Genomic DNA, 24,106 nt, shown 5'->3' on the forward strand with positions numbered 1-24,106 from the left:
CACAACGAAAACAACTCGGGATCCCAGTTGGTGACCCCCCCCTAGTCAGATACGCGGTCCAGTCCCACCCTCTGGAAATGACCCTCGATCTGCCGCAGCCAGGTGTTACGTAGGGCGACCCCTTGGCCTGGTCCAGCCACTCGGGTCCCCAACAATGAGGATCTTACAAGCCGGATCACCCTCGGGTAATGGCGCCACATGGCCGTAGTGCCGTAACTGACGCTCCCTCACAATGCAGGTCATGTGCCTCATTCGGGACTCCGTGAGCAACACAAAGTCAAACCAGCGGGACTCAAGGAGTCCAGTCTTTGTCTCAGGTCACTGGGGAGCGTCCATGTCTTGCAACCATATAGCAAGGCATGTCAGGCCAACATCCATGATAAACAAGAATGCATTAAAATATATAACTTTACTACACAAAGAGCCCATTTCAACAACGTAAGATGAAAAGGGCACGAGTGGAATAGTAAGTGATAAGTATAAGCACCACAAACCTGATATAGGTGTATTGAATGAATGCGTAATTAGGCCTGGAGCTGTAGTCGAAATCGCCTTTCAGGCCTCTAGAGCTTTAATCGAAGTCGCCTTTCTCTTTGAATTTTTGTGGCCGTAAATCCGCTGCCTGCTGCGATGTTGGTCTCGTAAGGTTTTTCGGCAGCTGCACAGAAGGCGACTGCGCATTCGGCTTCGGACGGACCCTGCCGCGATGTTGGTCGAAGTTGCCTTTCTCTTTGAATTTTCGCGGCCGTAAATCCGCCGCCTGCCGCGATGTCGGTCTCGTAAGGTTTTTCGGGCAGCTGCGAAGAAGGCAATTGCACATTCGGCTTCGGACGGACGTGAGTGAGTGAGGAGACTGGCAAATTATATATAAGATTATATTTAATAGAAGGTAATGCTAACCAGAATCCTTGTAATCTACAGTAACTGTATGTGGGCATTCAATTCTTGCTTTTGCTTTGCCTGCATTTAAGTTCTTCATGTTAATTCACTTCACTTCAATGAGATTCAAAGAATTATACTTGCATTGTCTTGGGATTTTAGAGGCAAGGAACCAAGAGGTTAAAAACTGCTGCCTTTAAGTGCAGTCAGTAGAATTCTATTCAGTTAATTTTATTAAATAAAGTCCCATTCACATCAGGCTACCTTAGTCACACAAGTTCTAAAATTCTTCTCAATTCTCTTTTTATTAAGTTGGCACCCCAAGTTCCACTGCACCTCACTTTTTTAAGGGACAGGATTCAATAACAGAAATGCCGATGTCACATATATAGAAAGTCAAAATGGTACATTTCCCCTTGCGTATTATATAATGGTCATAACTTTGTCCGCCAATCATCTCCCCAACAAACATACCGTCTCCGGCTTCCTCAGTGTAGATGGTGAAAGTGGCTGGTTTGTTGGCAACACCATAAATCAATCCCGGACCAGAAGCTGTCACGTTAGGACTGTTCACATAATTCACAAAGAACTGCATAGGGCTCTCTGTAAATGGAAATAAAGGCCAATTAATATTAACATTATTATCATGTGTATTCTTTTTAGTTACAGAGTGCAGGATGTTTCAATACAGTAGATGAAAAAAATACACGGAGCCTGTTACGTCATAAACCCACTAACAGGTCCAGCATTCTGCACTGAAATACAAAGAGAGATAGATTACCGGGCATATAAAAAGGAGGAACAAGGCAGACATACACTGGTTTACCACTTTTATCACATATTATTATTCATATATAATTATTATAATTAATGTGTTGCACTTACATTTTCTTACTTTACAAGTTGTTATCTTCCATGTTAATGTGTAGACAAGAGCAACAGCTTTGTGATGTGCCTTAAACACTCAAGCATATACATGGCCTCCCGATAAAAACGACATAAAAAACAGACACGACTAATATTGACGTTGCCAGCAGCAGACATCAACAGACAGTAATTAAGGGCTACAAGGAACTGTGGGGTGGTGCTAAACAAAAAACAGCACTGGATGCCATCTGCAATCCAATAACCAGCAAGGTCAGTAATAGAAATGATAAAATTCACTCCGACACATAATCTATTCTCTTTTGGACAAGAATGCTACTTGCAACAAATGGGGACTGCAATGGGCTGTCGGTTTGCACCTCACTATGCAAACCTACGAGGGCAATCCCAAAAGTAAGGTCTCCTATTTTTTTTAGAAATACAAACAACATTTACATCATTCTAAAGGTTAAAGACTTATTTATTTTTCTACATAATCGCCATGTTGGTCGATGCATTTTTGTAGACGCTGTGGTAGTTTTAGAATGCTCATGTCATACCAGCTCGCCGCCATGTCCTTCAGGAAGCGTTGAACCTCATCTTTCACCTCTTCGTCGGAGCAGAATCGCCTTACGGACAAATGTTCTTTCAACTTAGGGAACAGGTGGTAGTCACTGGGTGCCAAGTCCGGACTATAGGGTGGATGGGTGATGAAGTTCCAACCGCCGATCTTTATGCATGTTTTCCTCAACTTTTGCGACTGTCTCGTCGTAAAATTGACGGTCTCCTGCGCGAACTTCGCACTTGGCGGTAGCGTTCAACGGGAGCTCCATTTTCAAGGGCTGCCAAGCCAAGATTGAGCATCCCAGCGAAGCCGCACATGCTTGTTTGGGAGTGGAGGAAGCACCAATCACAACAGTGTGGCCAACAGCCGTAAGAACAGTTTCTCTACGTCCTCACCGCTTTGGAGACCTTACTTTTGGGATTGCCCTCGTATTTATTGCATAATTGGAGGAAGATTTCATGTCAATGTGAATCTTAAAACCAATGTTGTATCTCCGTTACATAGATGACATCTTCATAATCTGGACTGCCAGTGAGGAGGACCTCCTCCATTTTCATAATGAATTCTTTTCACCCCAACATAAAGATGAAGCTGAATTACTCAAAAACAGAAGTCAGCTTCCTTGACACCACCGTTCAACTGAAAGACAACACCCTTGTAACTTCTGCTTTTCACAAACAGACAGACTGACCTACCTACCTAAGAAGTGATAGCTTCCACCCCAAGCATATAAGACGCTCCATTATTTTCAGCCAAGCAATACGGTACAATCATATTTGCTCAGACCCGACAGACTGGGATAAACAACTGCAGGAGCTCAGACAAGATTACACCCCCAATACAACAGACACTCAAATAAGAAGAGCTACTGCCATACCCAGAGACCACCTTCTGGAATATAAAAACAAAGACAACAAGAACTGCATCCCGCTTGTTGTCACCTACAACCCACATCTTGAAGCACTTCGAAAAATTATAAAAGAACTTCAGCCAATGCTAAACAATGACCAAACAGTGGAAAATGTATTTCCTGAACCTCCTCTCCTGGCATACAGACAACCACCAAACCTTCAGCAACTAATTGTCCGAAGCTCCCTGAGTGAACCAACAGAAAATGGCACATCTCCCTCCCTACAGAAAAGATGTAAAACGTGTGCCTACATTTATAATACAGACCGTATAGTTATACCAGACTGCCGAACAGAACATCACATAAAGGGATAATTTTCCTGCAGATCATCTAATGTAGTCTACCTAATTCTCTGTATAAAATGTCCTGACTCTGCACTCTATGTGGGAGAAACTGGACAAACACTCTGCCAGAGAATGAATTTACACAGGTTCCACATTAAACGTGGCAACACAGATGTTCCTGTAGCGGCCCACTTCAACAGCCATGGACACTGTGAGAGGGACTTTAAAGTCACAGTGCTTATGGGCAACATCAGAACACAGCAATAGAGAAAAGAATGGGAAGTTAAACTCATGCTAAAATTGAACACATTACAACATGGTTTGAATAGAGACATGGGTCTTATGGCCAGATATGAGGATTGTTTGCATCTCTCAGACTGACATAGACAACCTGACTACAGACCCATATTGTTTTGAAAAACTCATCACAAACTTCAAAGGACTTTGTTGGACAGTTATCTTATCCAAAGATCTTGACCATACATTGTTCTCTCTCTTGTTAAATGAACCCTAGCGACTTTATGGGCAACTTCAGAATACAGCAATAGAGAAAAGAATGGGAAGTTAAACTCATGCTAAAATTGAACACATTACAACATGGTTTGAATAGAGACATGGGTCTTATAAGGGCCAGGTATGAGGATTGTTTGCATCTCTCAGACTAACATAGACAACCTGACTACAGACCCATATTGTTTTGAATAACTCATCACAAACTTCAAAGGACTTTGTTGGACAGTTATCTTATCCAAAGAACTTGACCATACATTGTTCTCTCTCTTGTTAAATGAACCCTAGAGCCTGGAGGAATCTATTCATTTTTTACATTTAAGATTTCTCACTTAAAGATTTTCCAATGTTGTTTCTTGTCCTAGTGTGCATATAAACACAGGGAACTCCAGTTTCTGTATTACATTTTGCCTGAAGAAGGGGCCTGAGTTGCCTCGAAAGCTTCCATATTGTAATCTTTTTAGTTAGCCAATAAAAGGGGTCATTTTGCTTGACTTTTCTCTACATTCATAATGGCTAACACGGTACAACACCCTAGTACTACAGCAAGGTCAAAAAATGTCAACAGGCCCTAACAAATTAGGATTTTAGTGAAACAATTATTAATAGACAAGAGATACACTTTTCCTTTTGTTTCTAGAACTACATGTTGGTTTTCTTTTGGGAGTCTTGAGAACGCTAAATTCATTTCCTGCATTTATTTTCTGTTTTAAGGTCGCTAAAATATTATTGCCATCGTCGAACCACTGGCACCACCATTTTGTGAGTATTTTGGTAGTTGTTGCTACTGTGTGGTTGGGGTAGGACAAGATTACGGATATAAATCAAAATTCTTTTTCATTGCTGTTTCCTTTGCTTGTTTTCATGGTTAACAAATTATGTCTCATTCTCTTGTTCTTTTGGTATGATGTTGGCCATTATTTAACTAATGTTTCATTTCCTGATATAAAAATAAAAATAAAATTTGCTTTCTTCTTCGGGTGTCAAAATATTAATAAGCAATCATTGGAAACAAGTCCAAATATATTTATTTTTCTACAATAAATTAATTTATTCTATAAGTACCACATGTGGCAAAACAAACCACAAAAGCAGGCCAGGACCTTCACCGCCATTCCAGAAAAAGGCTCATCCCAAGGCAGCCAGTCCCTAAACCTGATACCTGCAGGCTTTGGCCTTCCCAGGCCCAGAAAAGGGGAGCTTCAAAATATATTGAAAATTAAGTCTCAAAATGTCCAATAAGGAAGACGAGACATTAAAACTAAGGCTGAACGTATCCATTTAGACAATATGTTCAATTTTTCTGGAGAAAAAGAAAAAAAGAAGAGGACACAACAACTTAAAAGTAACACATGAGAAGAAAAAAAACAGACCTGGAATGTGCCTGTCATTGTATTTTATTTCCATCTCATGAAGGCCTGCCTCAGTGGGTGAATATTGCACGGTTATTGTGCCATCATTGTTGTCAAGGATGTCCGGACACGCAGTCTTTCCTGAGGGCATCTTCACTTTACCTACAAAGAAAAATCTTTTTGTCATAATTATCACATAGGACATATGCATACAGTATGGTATGGAAGGCTAGGCTACGCAGGAATAGGTGTAAAGGGGACTTGGCACATATGCCTTTGTACAAACAGAATATAATTCATGTGTGCATTGTGACAGGCCCGGCCGGGACGCCCCTTCTGTATATGTTCCGGGGGAGCAGCTATGGACATCTTGCTACCTTCCCCGGGAAGCTTGGTGGCAGCCTCCCTGGCTGACGATGGTGCCTCAGTTTCCCGCAGGGGTTCCTGGGAGATGGAGTTCTCCACAACCCTGTGGGGAGCTGGGGTGGCCGCCAGGGTGTGCTGCATGGAGCCAGGAACCCACCTGGACATCTCTGCAGCCCCACCCGGAAGTACAATTAGCCGCAGGTGATCAAGCACCTGGAGCACTTCCGGGTGGGCTATAAAAAGGGCCAGCATCCACCACTCAGGAGCCAGAATCGGGAAGAAGAGGACGAGGTTGCCTGGGAGGAGTGGTGGTGCCAAGGTGGAGAGCAGTATTGTGTGTGATATTTTAAGTGCTTGTGGGACTGTGTTGTGGCTGGAGGGATTATGGGGAAGACGTGCCCTCCAGTTGGAAGAAAAATAAAGAAACTGTTTGTTTTACACGTGCCTCTGAGTAAGTCTGTGCTGGGTCGGGCGCTATATAGCGCCTATATTACAGCATCTAAACTGATTTGGTACAGCAGTTATAAGTACTAGATAGATAGATAGATAGATAGATAGATAGATAGATAGATAGATAGATAGATAGATAGATAGATAGATAGATAGATAGATAGATAGATAGATAGATAGATAGATAGATAGATAGATAGATAGATAGATAGATAGATAGATAGATAGATAGATAGATAGATAGATAGACTTTAGTATAATAGGCAGGATAGACAGACAGAGAGATAGATAGACTTTAGTATAATAGGCAGGATAGACAGACAGACAGATAGATAGACTTTAGTATAATAGGCAAGACAGACAGACAGACAGACAGACAGATAGATAATTTATTAATCCCAAGGGGGAAATTCACATACCAAAAGAGACATAAAGAAGCAGATCTGGATCTCTAACTTGCACAATTAGGAAATATTCCTTACCAGTGATTTCACCTTTGTTAAAAGGAAATGGAATGACCATTTCAAATGGCCTAAAACCGATGCCGTTCATATCACTTACAGGAACATATGATCCGTCTGTTACCTGTGAAGAGACCAAAGTATGGATAAGGCAGCCCTGGTTCAGTTGAGTATTTTAATCTCAGTGAGCACCATCACAAGGTGATATAAGAAAACATTACAAAGGAGCACAAAATAACCAGACAGAGCATAAGATAATAAAACGGATGTGGTCTCTAATGAGAATCCCATAATCGCAGCACCTCCCTGGCTTGTGGTAAGTGACAGGCAAGTACAAGCAATCACTAACAAGATGGTCAGAGGGAAAACATTTTGAAATTACGGAGAATGTCCTCGTGTTTTTTTTTTAACAAACATGAGAATATTTTTTTCCAGTTTTGTCCATTTAGGGAAACTATACTGGTGAGAGAAGACATGCAGGTGATGGGTGTGACAGAGGAAGATGCAGAGGACAGAAAGATATGGAAAAAGATGATCTGCTGTGGCAACCCCTAATGGGAGCAGCCGAAAGAAGAAGATGCTGAGAAACTTTATAAGAAATGAAAAATTAAAATCAATGCCAAAAAAAGCATATTGACAAGGTCAAAGTGAAGTGTAAAGCTTTTTTGTACTTTGTTTGCGAAGAAAAACAAAAATGTCTTATATAAGCAAGGGGAGTTGGAAAGCGGATACTGAACTGCTAGCTTACCCAAGGCTGGAAGCCAGGAGGGTACACTCCTTGGGCTGCTTGTTGCTGTGCCGTCTGTTGCTGAACAACCGGAACTTCATCTGTGACCTGAAGTAAAACAAAGAAGCGAATATAATCTGATCTTGACAAAAATCACAGGTAAGGTTTGACTTCTCACATACTACAGATGAAAAATTCATAGAATTGATGGAATAAAATACAAGAGCTTTTAGGTATTCCAAAAACAGCTGTTGTTCAATACTTTGCAATTAGGAAACGTGTAACACAGTATATATCAACATAAACATGTACACAGCTCCAATATACAGAGTTCATTAATTACTAAATGACTTTTACATTGTATTGCTGTACCTTTCCCCCTCTTCCCTCACTCATTGGTCAAGAGTCCTGTCTTCAATTCAGAAAGTCAATTAAGGCTTTAGGTTTCCTGTTTATGATGTTCGCTGATAATTCTGTCAGTTAACTATTTAACAATATATTTGCAAACAAGCACACAACTGGAAAACTGATGTGTGGATTACATGACCTGACTAACGAGAGATATTTTTTGTTCTTTTTCCATAGACGATTTAAACATTACTTGCCATTGTACAGCATTGGTTATTATTGGTTCCTATTATGTCGTTAACGTCTTTCTTTTTCTCTATTCTACATGAAAGCATGAGATTTAAATTTTTTTCTCAGTCACCACTACAAAGTATATAAGGTAAGAAACTTAAAAATACAATTTTTGGGTTGAGTATTCCATTAAGAAATCCAACAAATACGCTGGGCTGTTATGGAGGGCTTTGTATGTAAACAGAATCTGATAAAATTCCTCTGATATTTGATTGGCCACGAATGAATTTTGTAAAAAATGTGATTGTGAAGGTTTTAGTATAACTAAGCAAACATGCTGCATTCTGAATCAACTACAGCCTGTTCAGCAGCTTGTTAGGAATATGAAACAAAAGGGCATTTCAATAATGTATTTTTGAAGTATTTAAGTGCAAGAATCGATTTTTCAGTAAAAAAATAAGATAAGGAGGAAAGCAATTGAGAAATGTTTCAAAGATAATAATACTAGGTTCAAATGAATGAGAACGGTCGAGGATAACACCTAAACTTTTAATCTGGGTACAATGTGGTATTGGTGAACAATCAGCTTTTACAGATTTTAATAGAACAGATTTTCAGCCAATAAGGAGATTTTCAGATTTGCTGCTGTTGAGTTTAAGAAGGTGCTACGTCAAAAAGGTTTTAATATCACGAAGACCACAAATCAGAGAAGAAGGAGGAAGCACTTCAGAAGGTTTAGCAGAAATGTAGGGTTGGGTATCATCTGCAAAACAATGAAAACTGAATCCATTGAGATACATAATGGATTCTCGAGGAAGACCAGCGAAAGACTTAATGTGTTTAGCTACATCGAGTGAAAAGTGACCCCATCAAGTTGTGTTCAATTCATGTACAACACGGGCCTAATGCTTTTTCACAGTGTGAACAGGCCAGTAACATACAGAGTGCTTCTCTTCAGTTGTGATTTGTACTCTAAGCCTATAAAAGAATTAAATTCAAAACTACATTTGACTTGTGTTTAGCTGCTATAAATATGCACCCCATTTATTTTGAGCAATATGTTAATCTCCTCTCCTTACCAAAAACGGTGGTGCATAAAACTCTGCAAAATATACACTTTGTACATGTTAAAGTAACCACAATGTTTGTTGTTGGCCTCCACGACCAATTACTCTACCTCTAACATTTGGGGCACCCACTAAATTTATTGATTGATTGAATTTATTAATTAATTAATTAGGGGGTTTGCCCCCTGCTCACTTCGCTCACCAACCCCCCTCCCCGGCCTGCACTGTGTGCCAGCCACTTCACGTCTCTGCCGCTCGCGTTTTGGAGAGGGAGGCTGAACGCACCCCAAGGAAATGCGGTTGCTCCTCCGAACCCTCCTCTTAAATGCTGATACAATGGGAGACAAAAAACTTTTTTTTTACCTCCTCTTTGCTCGATCAGCTGCTGGCTTGCTGCTGCTGCCGCCATGCCATGTGAGCTGCATCTCACACAGCATTTTGAACATTTAAAAGCAGCTGTCCTACTCTTTGTCTTTTATTTCCTTCCCCGGGTGTGGTTAAATCTTTTGGCACAAAGTCTCGTCTCGCAGGACGCGAGTTCTTGCTATTTTGTAGTTTATAATTTAAAAGCGGAATAAGAATCTGAAAATCGAACAAAATCATATTAAAGTACAATAAATTCTGAAAAGAATGATACCAAACATATATATATAGGTTTTAAAATAAGCCTGATTTAAAGCGTGATATAAAAACGTTGCACTTTTAGGCTTATGATTTTATATATAGAGAGTAGATTAATTAATTTTTTTATCATGCTGGTGATTTTAATGTTGAACTCAGTTTAAAAAATATCAATATACTTTTGAAAATGACCGAAAACAGTCTACGCCGCTGTTTGCAATCAAGCATTTAGGTCTAGACTCTAACCATAGATAAAAAAACAAATGGGTATGAAAGAAAGAGTTAGGGAGAGCTGGATCTGTGCTTTTAATAGACATGTGCAGGTACATTACGGCACAAAGGATTAGTAAAAACAGATGGGGAGGCTACATTAGTAGCATCAATAAGCTGCTAAATTTCAGAAGAGTACTGTATACAGTAGATGGATAGATAGATAGATAGATACAGTAGAACCTCTGGTCACAAACGTTTCCGAACACATACGATCAAAACGTTTGCCAAAATTTTGCATCCTATCACGACCACACACTCTGGTGAAAAACAAAAACACTGGCGGCCAGTTTCCCTACGCGCGTTCGTACGTGCCAATGATTTCCCATTCTCCGTTTCCCATTTTCTTTTGTTTGCGTATACAGGGCCTAACAAAACAGCTCATGTTGCAAAAGGAGTTACAGTGTTAACCAAGCAGAGGCCTCAAGTGCTGGAAGAGGTGGAAAAACTGTTGCTAGTGTGGCTGAATGAGAAGCAATGTGCAGGGGATAATAGCGTAAGCGAGGCGATCGTATGCGAGAAAGCCAGGAAGATTCATGGTGATTTGCTGAAAAAAAAAATCCTCCTTCGAGTGGTGAAGGCGAGAAATTTAAAGCCAGTAGAGATGGTGTGAAAAGTTTCACAAGAGAAGTGGCATTTAATTTTTTTTCCCCTGTGCTTAAAACTCATAAAAAAGTGTTTACAACGAGCGAAGGTTCGTAAGGGTCTAGTGCAAACTCTTACCATGTTAGTTTTCTCTGTTGTTCAAGGTTTTTAAATTTAGTTTACTATTACACTGTACATTCTATGGTATAATTAACTATTTTTGTGCTTAAAAAATATATTTACATACAGAGTGTACGGTCTGGAACGGATTAATTGTATTTACATACAATTTTATGGGGAAATTACGTTTGGGTCGCAACCAGAGATTTCAGAACAAATTACGGTCATCAGGTACCACTGTATGTCCAAGTATTCACTGAAAATACAGGTGATGTTAAGGCTTACTGCCAAGGATGATGGCGTCAAAGTAGAAGAAATACAGAAGGAAACTAACAGGTGATGCAAAGTGTTACTGAAGTGCTTTCAAGTAGGCGAGTCACTTCTGAAGTGACAAAGAGTAGATTATGGCTATTCAAGTGAATTTACAAAACGAGGTTTTCAAAGTTTATTTTCTTATTTACTCTTAGTTTCTCTTTCCTTCCTCATCTCATTCTTGTCTCTTGTTAATACAAACGTTTACATTTGGAACTCTTCTTGTTCTTTTTTCCCCCTAAATGGCATACAGATTTGCTTGTTGGGACAGATATAAAAAATTTAAAAGCGTACACACAAGTGTCATGCTATAGAAGGCCATCCGGCTCTACATCACAAGATTTAGTAGAAATGGCGGCTTGACTGGCCAAAAAGAGAAAAATACTCTTATTTATTTCTTGCGTCTTGTTGGTGAATTATGCTATTGAAAAGACTCAATGATCTGATAAAACGATTACTGAATATGCTTTGAAATACCTGGATTGGATAATCTTCACAATTAAACCACCAGCAAAAATGAATTAAAAAGGCAAATATACTGAAAGTAACTGGAAAGGAAATACTGAGAAAACATCAAGAATTTAAGGATTCTGGCTTTGCCTAAAGCAAAAGTACCACTTGGCACACTTGGCACTCTAACAATCGAGAGGTATAGTATTTTTTGATGTCAATTCCTTTTCTTTGCATTTTTGTTCAAGAAGGAGTCTACTTCATTAAAGGATATCCTGTTCAAAGCTTTTTTTCTCAATAATTCAAATCATTAATTTAGAGGTCAGTGTGGTGTACAGTAGACCCCCGCGAAGTCGCGGTTCAGGGTTCACGAACTCAGTCGTTTGCAGATTTTCTCTTAGAACCTAAGTATTAATCGTTAGCGGAAAGCGCAAATATCCTCCTCAATTTTTGATGGCTTTTTTCGTGGCAATACTGTGCTGTAGAGAGAACAGGAAGCAACCGCTGAGGGAAACACGGTTTGGGATGGTGAAAGTAGCCAATCCGAGAGCGTTATTCGTTTCTCCTTGCTGATGATTGACTGCTGCTTTGTGACGCATCTCCAGCTGAGTGTCCTCATGTTTTCCATTTTGTTATTGTATTCATTTTGTTATTCTTAAATGCACACGATGTCGTCGAATCACCCTGCACCTTCTAAGGCTTCTGGAACTTAGCCTAAGCGCCAGAAGAAGTTTAAAACACTTCAGGAGAAGGTTGAACTACTGGATTTGCTCCAGGAACTAAAGTTATGCTGCAGTAGCGCGCCACTATGGCATTAATGAAAGCACCGTATGCTACATAAAGAAGAACGAAGGAGAGATCTGGAGTACCGTATCTGCAAGTTTCTGTGATACAGTGGGGCAAAAAAGTATTTAGTCAGCCACCAATTGTGCAAGTTCTCCCACTTAAAAAGATGAGAGAGGCCTGTAATTTTCATCATAGGTATACCTCAACTATGAGAAAAAAAATCCAGAAAATCACATCGTCTGATTTTTAAAGAATTTATTTGCAAATTATGGTGGAAAATAAGTATTTGGTCACCTACAAACAAGCAAGATTTCTGTCTCTCACAGACCTGTACCTTCTTCTGTAAGAGGCTCCTCTGTCCTCCACGCGTTCCCTGTATTAATGGCACCTGTTTGAACTCCTTATCAATATAAAAGACACCTGTCCACAACCTCAAACAGTCACACTCCAAACTCCACTATGGCCAAGACCAAAGAGCTGTCAAAGGACACCAGAAACAAAATTGTAGACCTGCACCAGGCTGGGAAGACTGAATCTGCAATAGGTAAGCAGCTTGGTGTGAAGAAATCAACTGGGGGAGCAATTATTAGAAAATGGAAGACATACAAGACCACTGATAATCTAGGTATACCTCAACTATGAGAGACAAAATGAGAAATAAAAATTCAGAAAAATCACATTGTCTGATTTTTGAAGAATTTATTTGCAAATTATGGTGGAAGTATTTGGTCAATAACAAAAGTTCATCTCAATACTTTGTTATATACCCTTTGTTGGCAATGACAGAGGTCAAACGTTTTCTGTAAGTCTTCACAAGGTTTTCACACACTGTTGCTGGTATTTTGGCCCATTCCTCCATGCAGATCTCCTCTAGAGCAGTGATGTTTCGGGACTTTCAACTCCCTCCAAAGATGTTCTATGGGGTTGAGATCTGGAGACTGGCTAGGCCACTCCAGGACCTTGAAATGCTTCTTACGAAGCCACTCCTTCGTCACCCGGGCGGTGTGTTTGGGATCATTGTCATGCTGAAAGACCCAGCCACGTTTCATCTTCAATGCCCTTGCTGATGGAAGGAGGTTTTCACTCAAAATCTGACGATACATGGCTTTCCTTTACACGGATCAGTCGTCCTGGTCCCTTTGCAGATAAACAGCCCCAAAGCATGATGTGTCCACTCCCATGCTTTACAGTAGGTATGGTGTTCTTTGGATGCAACTCAGCATTCCTTCTCCTCCAAACACGATGAGTAGAGTTTTTACCAAAAAGGTCTATTTTGGTTTCATCTGACCATATGACATTCTCCCAATCCTCTTCTAGATCATCCAAATGCTCTCTAGCAAACTTCAGACGGGCCTGCACATGTACTGGCTTAAGCAGGGGGACACGTCTGGCACTGCAGGATTTGAGTCCCTGGCGGCGTAGTGTGTTACTGATGGTAGCCTTTGTTACTTTGGTCCCAGCTCTCTGCAGGTCATTCACTAGGTCCCCCCGTGTGGTTCTGGGATTTTTGCTCACCGTTCTTGTGATCATTTTGACCCCACGGGGTGAGATCTTACGTGGAGTCCCAGATCGAGGGAGATTATCAGTGGTCTTGTATGTCTTCCATTTTCTAATAATTGCTCCCACAGTTGATTTCTTCACACCAAGCTGCTTACCTATTGCAGATTCAGTCTTCCCAGCCTGGTGCAGGTCTACAATTTTGTTTCTGGTGTCCTTTGACAGCTCTTTGGTCTTGGCCATAGTGGAGTTTGGAGTGTGACTGTTTGAGGTTGTGGACAGGTGTCTTTTATATTGATAACGAGTTCAAACAGGTGCCATTAATACAGGTAACGAGTGGAGGACAGAGGAGCCTCTTACTGAAGAAGTTACAGGTCTGGGAGAGCCAGAAATCTTGCTTGTTTGTAGGTGACCAAATTTTTATTTTCTACCATAATTTGCAAATAAATTCTGTAAAAATCAGACAATGTGATTTTCTGGATTTTTTTTCTCATTTTGTCTCTCATAGTTGAGGTATACCTATGATGAAAATTACAGGCCTCTCTCATCTTTATAAGTGGGAGAACTTGCACAATTGGTGGCTGACTAAATACTTTTATGCCCCACTGTAGGTGCCAAAAAGGTAATGACCGTAAGGAATAAAAATATCGTCAGGATGGAATCCGCCTTGGCACCGTGGATCACCGACTACAGAAAGAACATCCCCTTGGAATGGTAACATCTTCCGTGAGAAAGCACGGAAATTGTAGCAGCAGTTCACTACAGGAGACAATGTAGCAACTTCCTATCACAATGTTCCTGAAACCTATAAAGAAAAGTCAGCATGAAACCTACCAGAAGAAGACCTGTAAAAAGATACGACTCCCCCTGAAGCGCCTGAAGAAGAGGCGCCACCCGAGGAGTTTTAAATCCTCTGCATCGTCCTGCACAGCTACTTCATCATCATCATCATCATCAATATCATTCATCATTGGTGAGTACCCGTACATTTTACTGTATTTGAATTAAATGAAATTATTATGTATTTACTTATAACAAAGAAAATGACGGCACATATCAAAGAAAATGCGCTTGCATGAATTACAGTACGTATAGCGGTAACATCGGGATTTTACATTCTAGCACCGCGGGAGTACAGTAGACGGGTTTACCTTTATATTCTGTTTTTAGGTAATGTATTAAGGTCATTTTTTAGGTAATGTATTAATGTATTAAGCCGAGTTTGCAACAAAATTAAAGTGCTTTGGGGGGCATAATGTATTTAGGGTTGAAACTATAAAAATAGGCATTTAAAAGGCATTTTTTAACCACATCCAAAAGTCGCGGTTTTTCACAATTCACGGTTGCTCTAGGAACGTAACCCCCGCGAATTTTGGGGGTGTACTGTACTGCTTAATGCACTTCACTTCCACTCCATGTTGGTTCAGTTGCCATCTCCGCCTCACTGTGTGACCCTAAACAAGTCGTGTGACGTGCCTACGCACTAATTACAAAAAAATAACTTTAAGAGGTGTAACCTATCCTGAACTTGTAAGCTGCCTTAAATAACAGCACTAGCCAAATATCCAATAATAATTAATCCACCATTCTAACTGATTTAGTCTTACCAGGACCCTGAATGGACTCTTTGGAATATTTTCTCCACCAAAGCGAACATACAGCACATAATCTCCAGGTGTAAGAGCATTATAGAATATATCAAAAGTGCCATCTTCATTCTCAATGACATCAGCGTCCTCCTCTCGGCCGTCAGGGGTCACCACTGTGCAGGACACTTTTCCCTTTCCTGCTCTTTTTGCGTCAACAATAAATCCCACCTCCTGGCCTGCACCGATGGTAGGACCAAGGCCAGGACCTGATGAATAGCAAGAAAAGGTGGAGGAGAAAAAAAACAATCAGTTATTTATCACTCAACCAGTCACTTGGATTCATAGGACGCCAAGCACAAAGAAAGACTATGCTAAATTGGCATATATTTATTAACATGAGGTAAACTGAAACTTATACATCAATCCACCCATTTTCTTAATCCATTTACCCCAACACAGTCAAAGGGATCTGAAACCTATTTAGGCAGAATAAATCACACATTCAAAACTAACTGAGCACAATTATAATTAACTGCAGGGCATACTGTATATGCACACACCCACACTTAAGTCAAATCACACCAATTTTAAACCACCAATTAACTTATTCTTTAAATGCAAAAGTAAACCGTAGAAAGATGGGGAACATGCAAACTCGACTTAAACAGTGTCAGGGCTGAGAACTGATTACAAAACTGTGGAACTGTCAGGCAACACAACTAACCACTGGACCACCATGAAGCACGAGGCAATTTCATACAAGAACAAAAGTCACTGAATTGCAAAGTCTGGTAGGTGATAAGGCCAAGCACAATTTATCCTAGTCTTTAAAATAACACCTATAGTAGCACTAACCTAATCATTTAAAGGCCAGAAGTCCATGTGACCGTCATCATCAAGTCCTTCCATGAAAACCCTGAATACCATGAGGACTGATCATTTATGTTAGGTAGAATGCCCAGAGGTTCATAACTTTTATGGACAGAATTTATAGGCACAGCCAGGGCGTTGAGGGGGTCCGGTTTGGTGGGCTCAGGATTGGGTCACTGCTTTTTGCAGATGATGTTGTCCTGTTTGCTTCATCAGGCCGTGATCTTTAGCTCTCTCTGGATCAGTTCGCAGCCGAGTGTGAAGCGGCTGGAATGAGAATCAGCACCTCCAAATCCGAAACCATGGTCCTCAGCCGGAAAAGGGTGGAGTGCCCTCTCAGGGTTGGGAGCGAGGTCCTGCCCCAAGTGGAGGAGTTCAAGTATCTCGGGGTCTTGTTCACGAGTGAGGGAAGAATGGAGTGTGAGATCGACAGGCGGATCGGTGCGGTGTCCGCAGTAATGCGGGCTCTGCATTGGTCTGTCGTGGTGAAAAAGGAGCTGAGCTGCAAGGCGAAGCTCTCAATTTACCAGTCGATCTATGTTCCTACCCTCACCTATGGTCATGAGCTATGGGTAGTGACCGAAAGAACGAGATCGCGAATACAAGCGGCTGAAATGAGTTTCCTCTGCAGGGTGCCTGGGCTCTCCCTTAAAGATAGGGTGAGAAGCTCAGTCATCCGGGAGGAACTCAGAGTAGAGCCGCTGCTCCTCCGCATTGAGAGGAGTCAGATGAGGTGGCTCGGGCATCTGATCAGGATGCCTCCTGGACGCCTCCCTGGTGAGGTGTTCTGGGCACGTCTAACTGGGAGTAGGCCCCGGGGAAGACCCAGGACACGCTGGAGGGACTATATCTCTCGACTGGCCTGGGAACGCCTTGGGATTCTCCCGGAAGAGCTAGAAGAAGTGGCCGGGGAGAGGGAAGTCTGGGCATCTCTGCTCAAGCTGCTGTCCCCGTGACCCGACCTCGGATAAGCGGAAGAGGATGGATGGATGGATGGAGAATGCCCAGAGGGGGCTGGGTGGTCTCATGGCCCCTGAACCCCTGCAGATTTTATTTTTTTTCTCCAGCCGTCTGGAGTTTATTTTGTCCTCCCTGGCCATCGGTCCTTACTTTTATTCTACGTTAATTAATGTTCTCTTATTTTAATTCTTATTTTGTCTTTTTTCTATTTCTTCATCATGCAAAGCACTTTGAGATACATTATTTGTATGAAAAAGTGCTATAGAAACAAATGTTGTTGTTGTTATTTGTAATACAATAGAACCTCTGGTCACGAACGTTTCCGAACACGTACAAATCGGGTTACGATCAAAACGTTTGCATCTGTTCACGACCACACGCCCTGGTGGCGAACAAAAACACAGGCAGACAGTTTCCCTACGCGTGTTTGTACGCACCAATGTTTTACCATTCTCCGTTTCCCATTTTCTTTTGTTTGCGTATTCAGGGCCTAACAAAGCAGCTGATGCTGTAAAAGGTGTTACAATGTTAACCAAGCAGAGGCCTCAAGTGCTGGAAGAGGTGGAAAAACTTACTAGTGTGGCTGAACGAGAAGCAACTTGCAGGGGATAGCGTAAGCAAGGCGATCGTATGCGAGAAAGCCAGGAAGATTCATGGCGATTTGCTGAATAAAAATCCTCCTTCGAGTGGTGAAGGTGAGGAATTTAAAGCCAGTAGAGATGGTGTGAAAAGTTTCGCAAGAGAAGTGGCATTAAAGTTTTTTCCCCTGTGCTTAAAACTCATAAAAAAGTGTTTACAACGAGCGAAGGTTCGTAAAGGTCTAGTGCAAACTCTTACCATGTTAGTTTTCTCTGTTGTTCAAGGTTTTTAAATTTAGTTTACTATTACACTGTACATTCTATGGTATAATTAACTATTTTTGTGCTTAAAAAATATATTTACATACAGAGTGTACGGTCTGGAACGGATTAATTGTATTTACATACAATCTGATGGGGAAATTACGTTTGGGTCGCAACCAGAGATTTCGGAACAAATTACGGTCATCACCAGAGGTACCACTGTATGTCCAAGTATTCACTGAAAATACAGGTGATGTTAAGGCTTACTGCCAAGGATGATGGTGTCAAAGTAGAAGAAATACAGAAGGAAACTAACAGGTGATGCAAAGTGTCACTGAAGTGCTTTCAAGTAGGCGAGTCACTTCTGAAGTGACAAAGAGTAGATTATGGCTATTCAAGTGAATTTACAAAACGAGGTTTTCAAAGTTTATTTTCTTATTTACTCTTAGTTTCTCTTTCCTTCCTCATCTCTAAAAAAAGTGTTTACAACGAGCAGTTCGTAAGGGTCTAGTGCAAACTCTTACCATGTTAGTTTTCTCTGTTGTTCAAGGTTTTCTCAGTGTTATTCAATGTTTTTACATTTAGTTTACTATTACACTGTGCATTCTATGGTATAATTAACTATTTTTGTGCTTAAAAAATATATTTACATACAGTTTGTACGGTCTGGAACAGATAATAATTGTATTTACAAACAATCTTATGGGGAAATTATGTTCGGGTCGCAACCAGAGATTTCGGAACAAATTACGGTCATCACCAGAGGTACCACTGTATGTCGATCCTTTTGCATACAGAAAGATTGTTTTTCCCCCACTGTGAGATGCCAAAACAGAGGAGCTGAATTTGAGCAAAGCACCAAACAGCTTCATATGAACAATACGACTGCAAGGTAGGCAATAGTAACAGACTTGCAACATGTAAAAAGACAATTCAGAAATATTATTTAAACCTGTTACTTCCAATTTTAAATTCAAACTTTAGTGAAAAGCTCTATACAAGGATTTCAATTGTTCAGAAAAATGATGGAAAATTGACTGACTGATAAATTCTTAATCAACAGATCACAATTTCTGCCTCTTTCAACTGAAAGTCTGACGCAAAAAGAGGGGAATGATGTTATGTTGTGAATAATATGTACTGAATGTTATTACAATTGTCACACACGTGCGCATGGCAGGCAGCTAAAGGGTCTAAATGAAGAGTAATTCCATGCCAGACCAAGGGGGGGGTGGCGGAATGCACGGACCTTTTTTCCTCACTTTCCTGCAGAGACCGTTCACGGGAAATTCCACCTGGCCCTAATGACGTCACTTCCGAACCCTTGGATGACGTCACTTCAAGAGACTTCCTGTTCCGGGCCCTTTTGATGAGGTGCGAACCTATGAAGAGGACCCTTCTGCTTCCACCCTCGATGACTCTATTTCCTTTTCTGGCCTTTAAAGCCGCCATATTTGACTAACCTAATCAGTTCTGTTTTGGACTCCTCTCTGAGCACATTTACAGATTTGCAGCCAGGGAACATTATATGGGTGGCTGCCCCAAACCTTTTTATTACTCTTATGTCTGCTTTTTGTGACACAATATACACACAGTCTCTCTCCGCCTCCCACCAATGCCCCAGTCACACATTCTGGGTGGTCGAGAAGTTTGACAGCAGACATGTAAATATTAGACGTGACATGACTTTCTGAAGTTCACTACACATTATTTGATAAAAAATACTATTTATAATCACACCTTTATTCTGTATTATTTTAACAACCAATGTGAAGATATGTGAATAAGAAATACTTGTTGTTAAGGATATTTACTGTATATGAAGAAGCAAACAAGCTCAGGTTTACGTAGCACAGTTCATATTAAAAATCACTAAAATGTGCTTCACATATATTCACATTCTGGCATGATACTTCCATAGCTCTACAGTTTGAGTTAAGGCAGAACACTCAATGAGCAAAACGGTGGGACTGATATTATTAAACTACAACTTTACAGTCCTACATCATAGCCACACATGCATCTGGACATAATATAACACCAATAGGAGTACATTTTACATCTTGAACATATGATGTCAATGGATGTGTTTAATTTGGATGCCTGCATCAAGTGCGCCATTTCTGCATGTACTGCAATTTAGCAAGAACAAGAGACCGATGAAATAAGGGCACCGGAGACTTCGCTTTTAATACTTACCTGCAACAGTGCACTTGCTGGCATCTCCAGTTGTACTGGCCCGCACACGACAGGGGGAAGCAGTGATCTCTTCTCCACCATACTTGATGACCACTGCATAGCGCCCTGCCTTGTCTGGCACATAAGAGACTTTGTAAGTGCCGTCACTGTTATCATGGATTGTGCTTTTCTTCGGTTTACCTTCACTATCCTTAAAAAGAGACATATAAATATAGTCATTTAATAGGCAGATAAGAAAAAAATGATGTCTGTAGCTGTCTGTGGCAAGTTTAAATAAATTCATTAGAACATTAGAAGACTCTGGATGAGAACAGGCCATTCAGCCCCACAATGCTCGCCAGTCCTATCCACTTATTTCTTCCAAAAAAAACATCAAGTCGAGTTTTGAAAGTCCCTAAAGTCTTACTGTCCACCACACTACTTGGTCAACCTTATTCCAAGTGTCTATCGTTCTTTATGTAAAGATAAATTTCGTAATGTTTGTGAGAAATTTACCCTTCACAAGTTTCCAACTGTGTCCCTGTGTTTCTGATGAACTCATTTTAAAGTCGCCGTCTCGATCCACTGCACTAATTCCCTTCATAATTTTAAACACTTCAATCATGTCATCTCTTAATCTTCTTCTACTTAAACTGTAAAGGCTCAGCTCTTTTAATCTTCCCTCATCACTCATCCCCTGCAGCCCTGAATCAGCCTCTTTGCTCTTCTCTGGACTTTTTCCAGTGCTGTTATGTCCTTTTTGTAGCCTCATTTTAATCTCATTTTAAAGTCACCGTCTCGATCCACTAGACTAATTCACTTCATCATTTTACTCACTTCACTCCTTTCTTCTCTTCATCTCTGTAATGGCTCAGCTCTTTTAATCTTTTCTGCTGCCACCCTGCACTCGGCCCGAGTTGCTCTTCTCTGGACCTTCTCTAGTGCTGCTATGTTCTTTTTGTAGCCTGGAGACCAAAACTGCACACAGGACTCCAGATGAGGCCTCATCAGTGTGTTATAAAGCCTGAGCAGAACCTCCTGTGACTTGTACTCCACTCATCAAGGCGCTATATAACCTGACATTCTGTTAGCCTTCTTAATGGCTTCTGAACACTGTCGGGAAGTCGATAGTTTAGAGTCCACTGTGACTCCTAAATCCTTCTCATGAGGTGGACTCTCGATTTCCCGACCACCCATTGTGTATTCAAACCTCACATTTTTACTTCCTATGTGTAATTCTTTACATTTACTGACATTAAATTTCATCTGCCACAAATCTGCCCAAGCCTGTCTGCTATCCAAGTCCTTCTGTGATGATATAACGGATTCCAAATTATCTGCTAATCCACCTATCTTGGTATCATCAGCAAACTTAACCAGCTTGTTACTTATATTCCTATATAAATCATTTATTTTCCCCATAGCTTAGGTTGCTTGGACATAATATATATCATATATTCATAGATAATGATCATACTAGAAAGCACTGTTGGGCAACCGGTGCAGTGCACCGCAGAATTTTCTAGAAAACTTGTGTAAAATATTTAAAATTGCTAGTGTTTTTGAACTTTTGGTTGATTAAAAAGATAATGTGTAAAAAAAAAAATTTTATGTTGGAAAAACAGATAACGGTTAATCAGATTGTTGAATAAACGAATGTATTTATTTTGAATGCAAGTTAAAATTTTCGCTGTTCACCATTCATCATAATATCAACACCAGCGGTGTCAAAAACACATCTCGTGAGACTTAAAAAGTCTCGTTGTTAGAAGATCTCGCACACTGTACGGAAATGAAGTCTAAGAAACGCGAGACACTTCAAATGATCGACAAGGAAATGCGCGTCTGTCTTTCGAAAATTGATCCTCGCATCAATCTCATATGTGCTGAAAAACAATCTCAACGTTCACATTAATTAAAGATTTATCCTTTGATTCCTTTATTAATAAAATGTCTTTCAAACTTGTAAAATGAACTGTTTTTATTGGCGATTGTCCATAGATTGTGTTGTCACGACTTTATTTATGGGCAGTCTCTCAGGTGCGCCGTGAAAGAAAATTTTTGGACTTAGTGCGCCGCAACTCGAAAAAGATTGCTTTTCACTGCTATAAAAAGAAGGAGTTACTTGGTACCTGTATATGTACTCTAGAATTCTTTCCAGTTACTTTGTTAACTGGACCTTAATACCATTGATCAGAGTGTCTGAAAAGATTTAATGTTTTGTTTTTGTTGGTTTAAGTTCTTTTTAAATAATGCGTCTAATGGTTTTGTTTCCTAGGAGACCCGGGTTCGCTTCCCGGGTCCTCCTTGCGTGGAGTTTGCGTGTTCTCTCCGTATCTGCGTGGGTTTCCTCCCACAGTCCAAAGACATGCAGGTTAGGAGCATTGGCGATTCTAAAATTGTCCCTAGTGTGTGTGCCCTGCGGTGGGCTGCCCGGGGTTTGTTTCCTGCCTTGTGCCCTGTGTTGGCTGGGATTGGCTCCAGCAGACCCCTGTGACCCTGTAGTTAGGATATAGCGGGTTGGATAATGGATGGATGAATGGTTGGATGGTTTTGTTTCTGTTGGGGTAACTTGGTATCCATTGTGCCCCTGAAAAACTTTCATTAAAACCTTATCATGTAAATCTTAAAAAATCACCCAAAAACAAAACAACAAGTAAGAACACACAGAGAAGCAGTTCAGGTCCTGCCTTTCTCTCAGCTTCTAATTTAATGATTCAAACGTTTCCAGTAAGGATGCTGAACAAGACCTAACGTTATGTGAGGAAGAATCACAGGCCTTGGTCCTGAAGCTGTTAAGGTTTTACTTACTGTGATGTCAACTGATAGTTGGGCATTCCCTGCATCCACAGCACTGACAGTAAATTCTGTAGGAAAACTAGCAGGAATCCCAGTGCTAAGACCAGGGCCGCTGGCCCGCACTTTACTGGCTTCATATGTAGGCAGCACTTTCACTTTAAATGGGCTAGGAAACAAGCAGAAAAACCACAGATTGTTATATTCTACACAAGCACACACATTCTGATACCCTGTAGCCATACCAGGTCACTATTCTTTATTTATAAACAGCACCAGCAAAGCTGAAATATACAGGGAACAAACCAAAAGCCGTGCCACCATTTGTTTTTGACACTGCACCCAATCACTGTCCGGTAAAGTTGGGTATGCCTGTAACTCTGTAAGAGGTCATCCTCAAAGATATGGTTGGTATAGGAAATGAGGCAGGGCCGCCTTAACAGCATTATAAGCCCCCCTGGGCAAAGCAGTGCACTGGGACCCCTACCTACACATCCATTTAGCAAATCACAACATACATAGATTAGCATGGGGTCCCCAGGCAACTACCCAGCATGCCCATGTGTTAAGATGGTCCCTGAATGATACAAAGCCAAGCTTTTTTACGGCCTTTATTTGTGAATTCCATTTTTAATCACTAAAAGTAACCTTTACTGTTAAGTTAAAGTGTAAGATTCTTTGTTCATCCTTTTTTTAACAGTGTGGTACCTGTTCAGGACACAGACAGACAGACATCGTTGGTTTACCCACAACACGTTTATTTACAACTATTTACAAGTATTATACGTGCACAAACCCCAGTGCCACAGCACCAGTCACCCCAGTTCAGGCCCTCAATATAATGCCTTCTCTCTCTGGACCACCTCCACTCCTCTCCTTCGACTTCCGTCCTCTGAATGGAGGAGGGAGGCGGCCCCCTCTGTACTAACCCCTACTCTCTCTTCTGTTTCCTTTTCCGGTGTCCGTTTGGTGGTGGCGCAACTCAAAGCGCCGTGATGTTCCAACAATGATGGATGGATTAAAAGCCAGAAGCATCAAGTGATTCTGTGAGAACCCTAACTACAAACAGGACTATTTCATTTATGTTAGGTGGAATGCCCAGAGGGGACTGGGCGGTCTCGTGGCCAGGAACCCCTGCAGATTTTAGTTTTTTCTCCAGCCAACTCAACTATGAAGTTCAAAAGTGAGAACCAGAAAAGTTTAGTTCTACAGTAGT

The 24,106-nt window shown here is 40.9% G+C and overlaps 1 protein-coding gene across 1 annotated transcript in view; it reads right to left on the bottom strand.

The window, feature by feature from the left end:
- Positions 1 to 24,106, bottom strand: part of LOC114668700 (filamin-B) — a 245,519-nt gene that overhangs the window by 44,586 nt on the left and 176,827 nt on the right. Inside the window, exons 27-33 of the mRNA XM_028824598.2 lie at positions 22,906 to 23,059; positions 20,116 to 20,305; positions 15,263 to 15,510; positions 7,390 to 7,476; positions 6,663 to 6,765; positions 5,386 to 5,526; positions 1,354 to 1,482 (exon numbers count right to left, since the gene is read on the bottom strand). Coding sequence (XP_028680431.1) covers positions 1,354 to 1,482; positions 5,386 to 5,526; positions 6,663 to 6,765; positions 7,390 to 7,476; positions 15,263 to 15,510; positions 20,116 to 20,305; positions 22,906 to 23,059 — 1,052 coding nt within the window. The remainder of the gene's footprint in view (positions 1 to 1,353; positions 1,483 to 5,385; positions 5,527 to 6,662; positions 6,766 to 7,389; positions 7,477 to 15,262; positions 15,511 to 20,115; positions 20,306 to 22,905; positions 23,060 to 24,106) is intronic.

The sequence above is a fragment of the Erpetoichthys calabaricus genome, chromosome 18 (assembly GCF_900747795.2).
Source record: "Erpetoichthys calabaricus chromosome 18, fErpCal1.3, whole genome shotgun sequence".
Taxonomy (NCBI): Eukaryota; Metazoa; Chordata; class Cladistia; order Polypteriformes; family Polypteridae; genus Erpetoichthys; species Erpetoichthys calabaricus.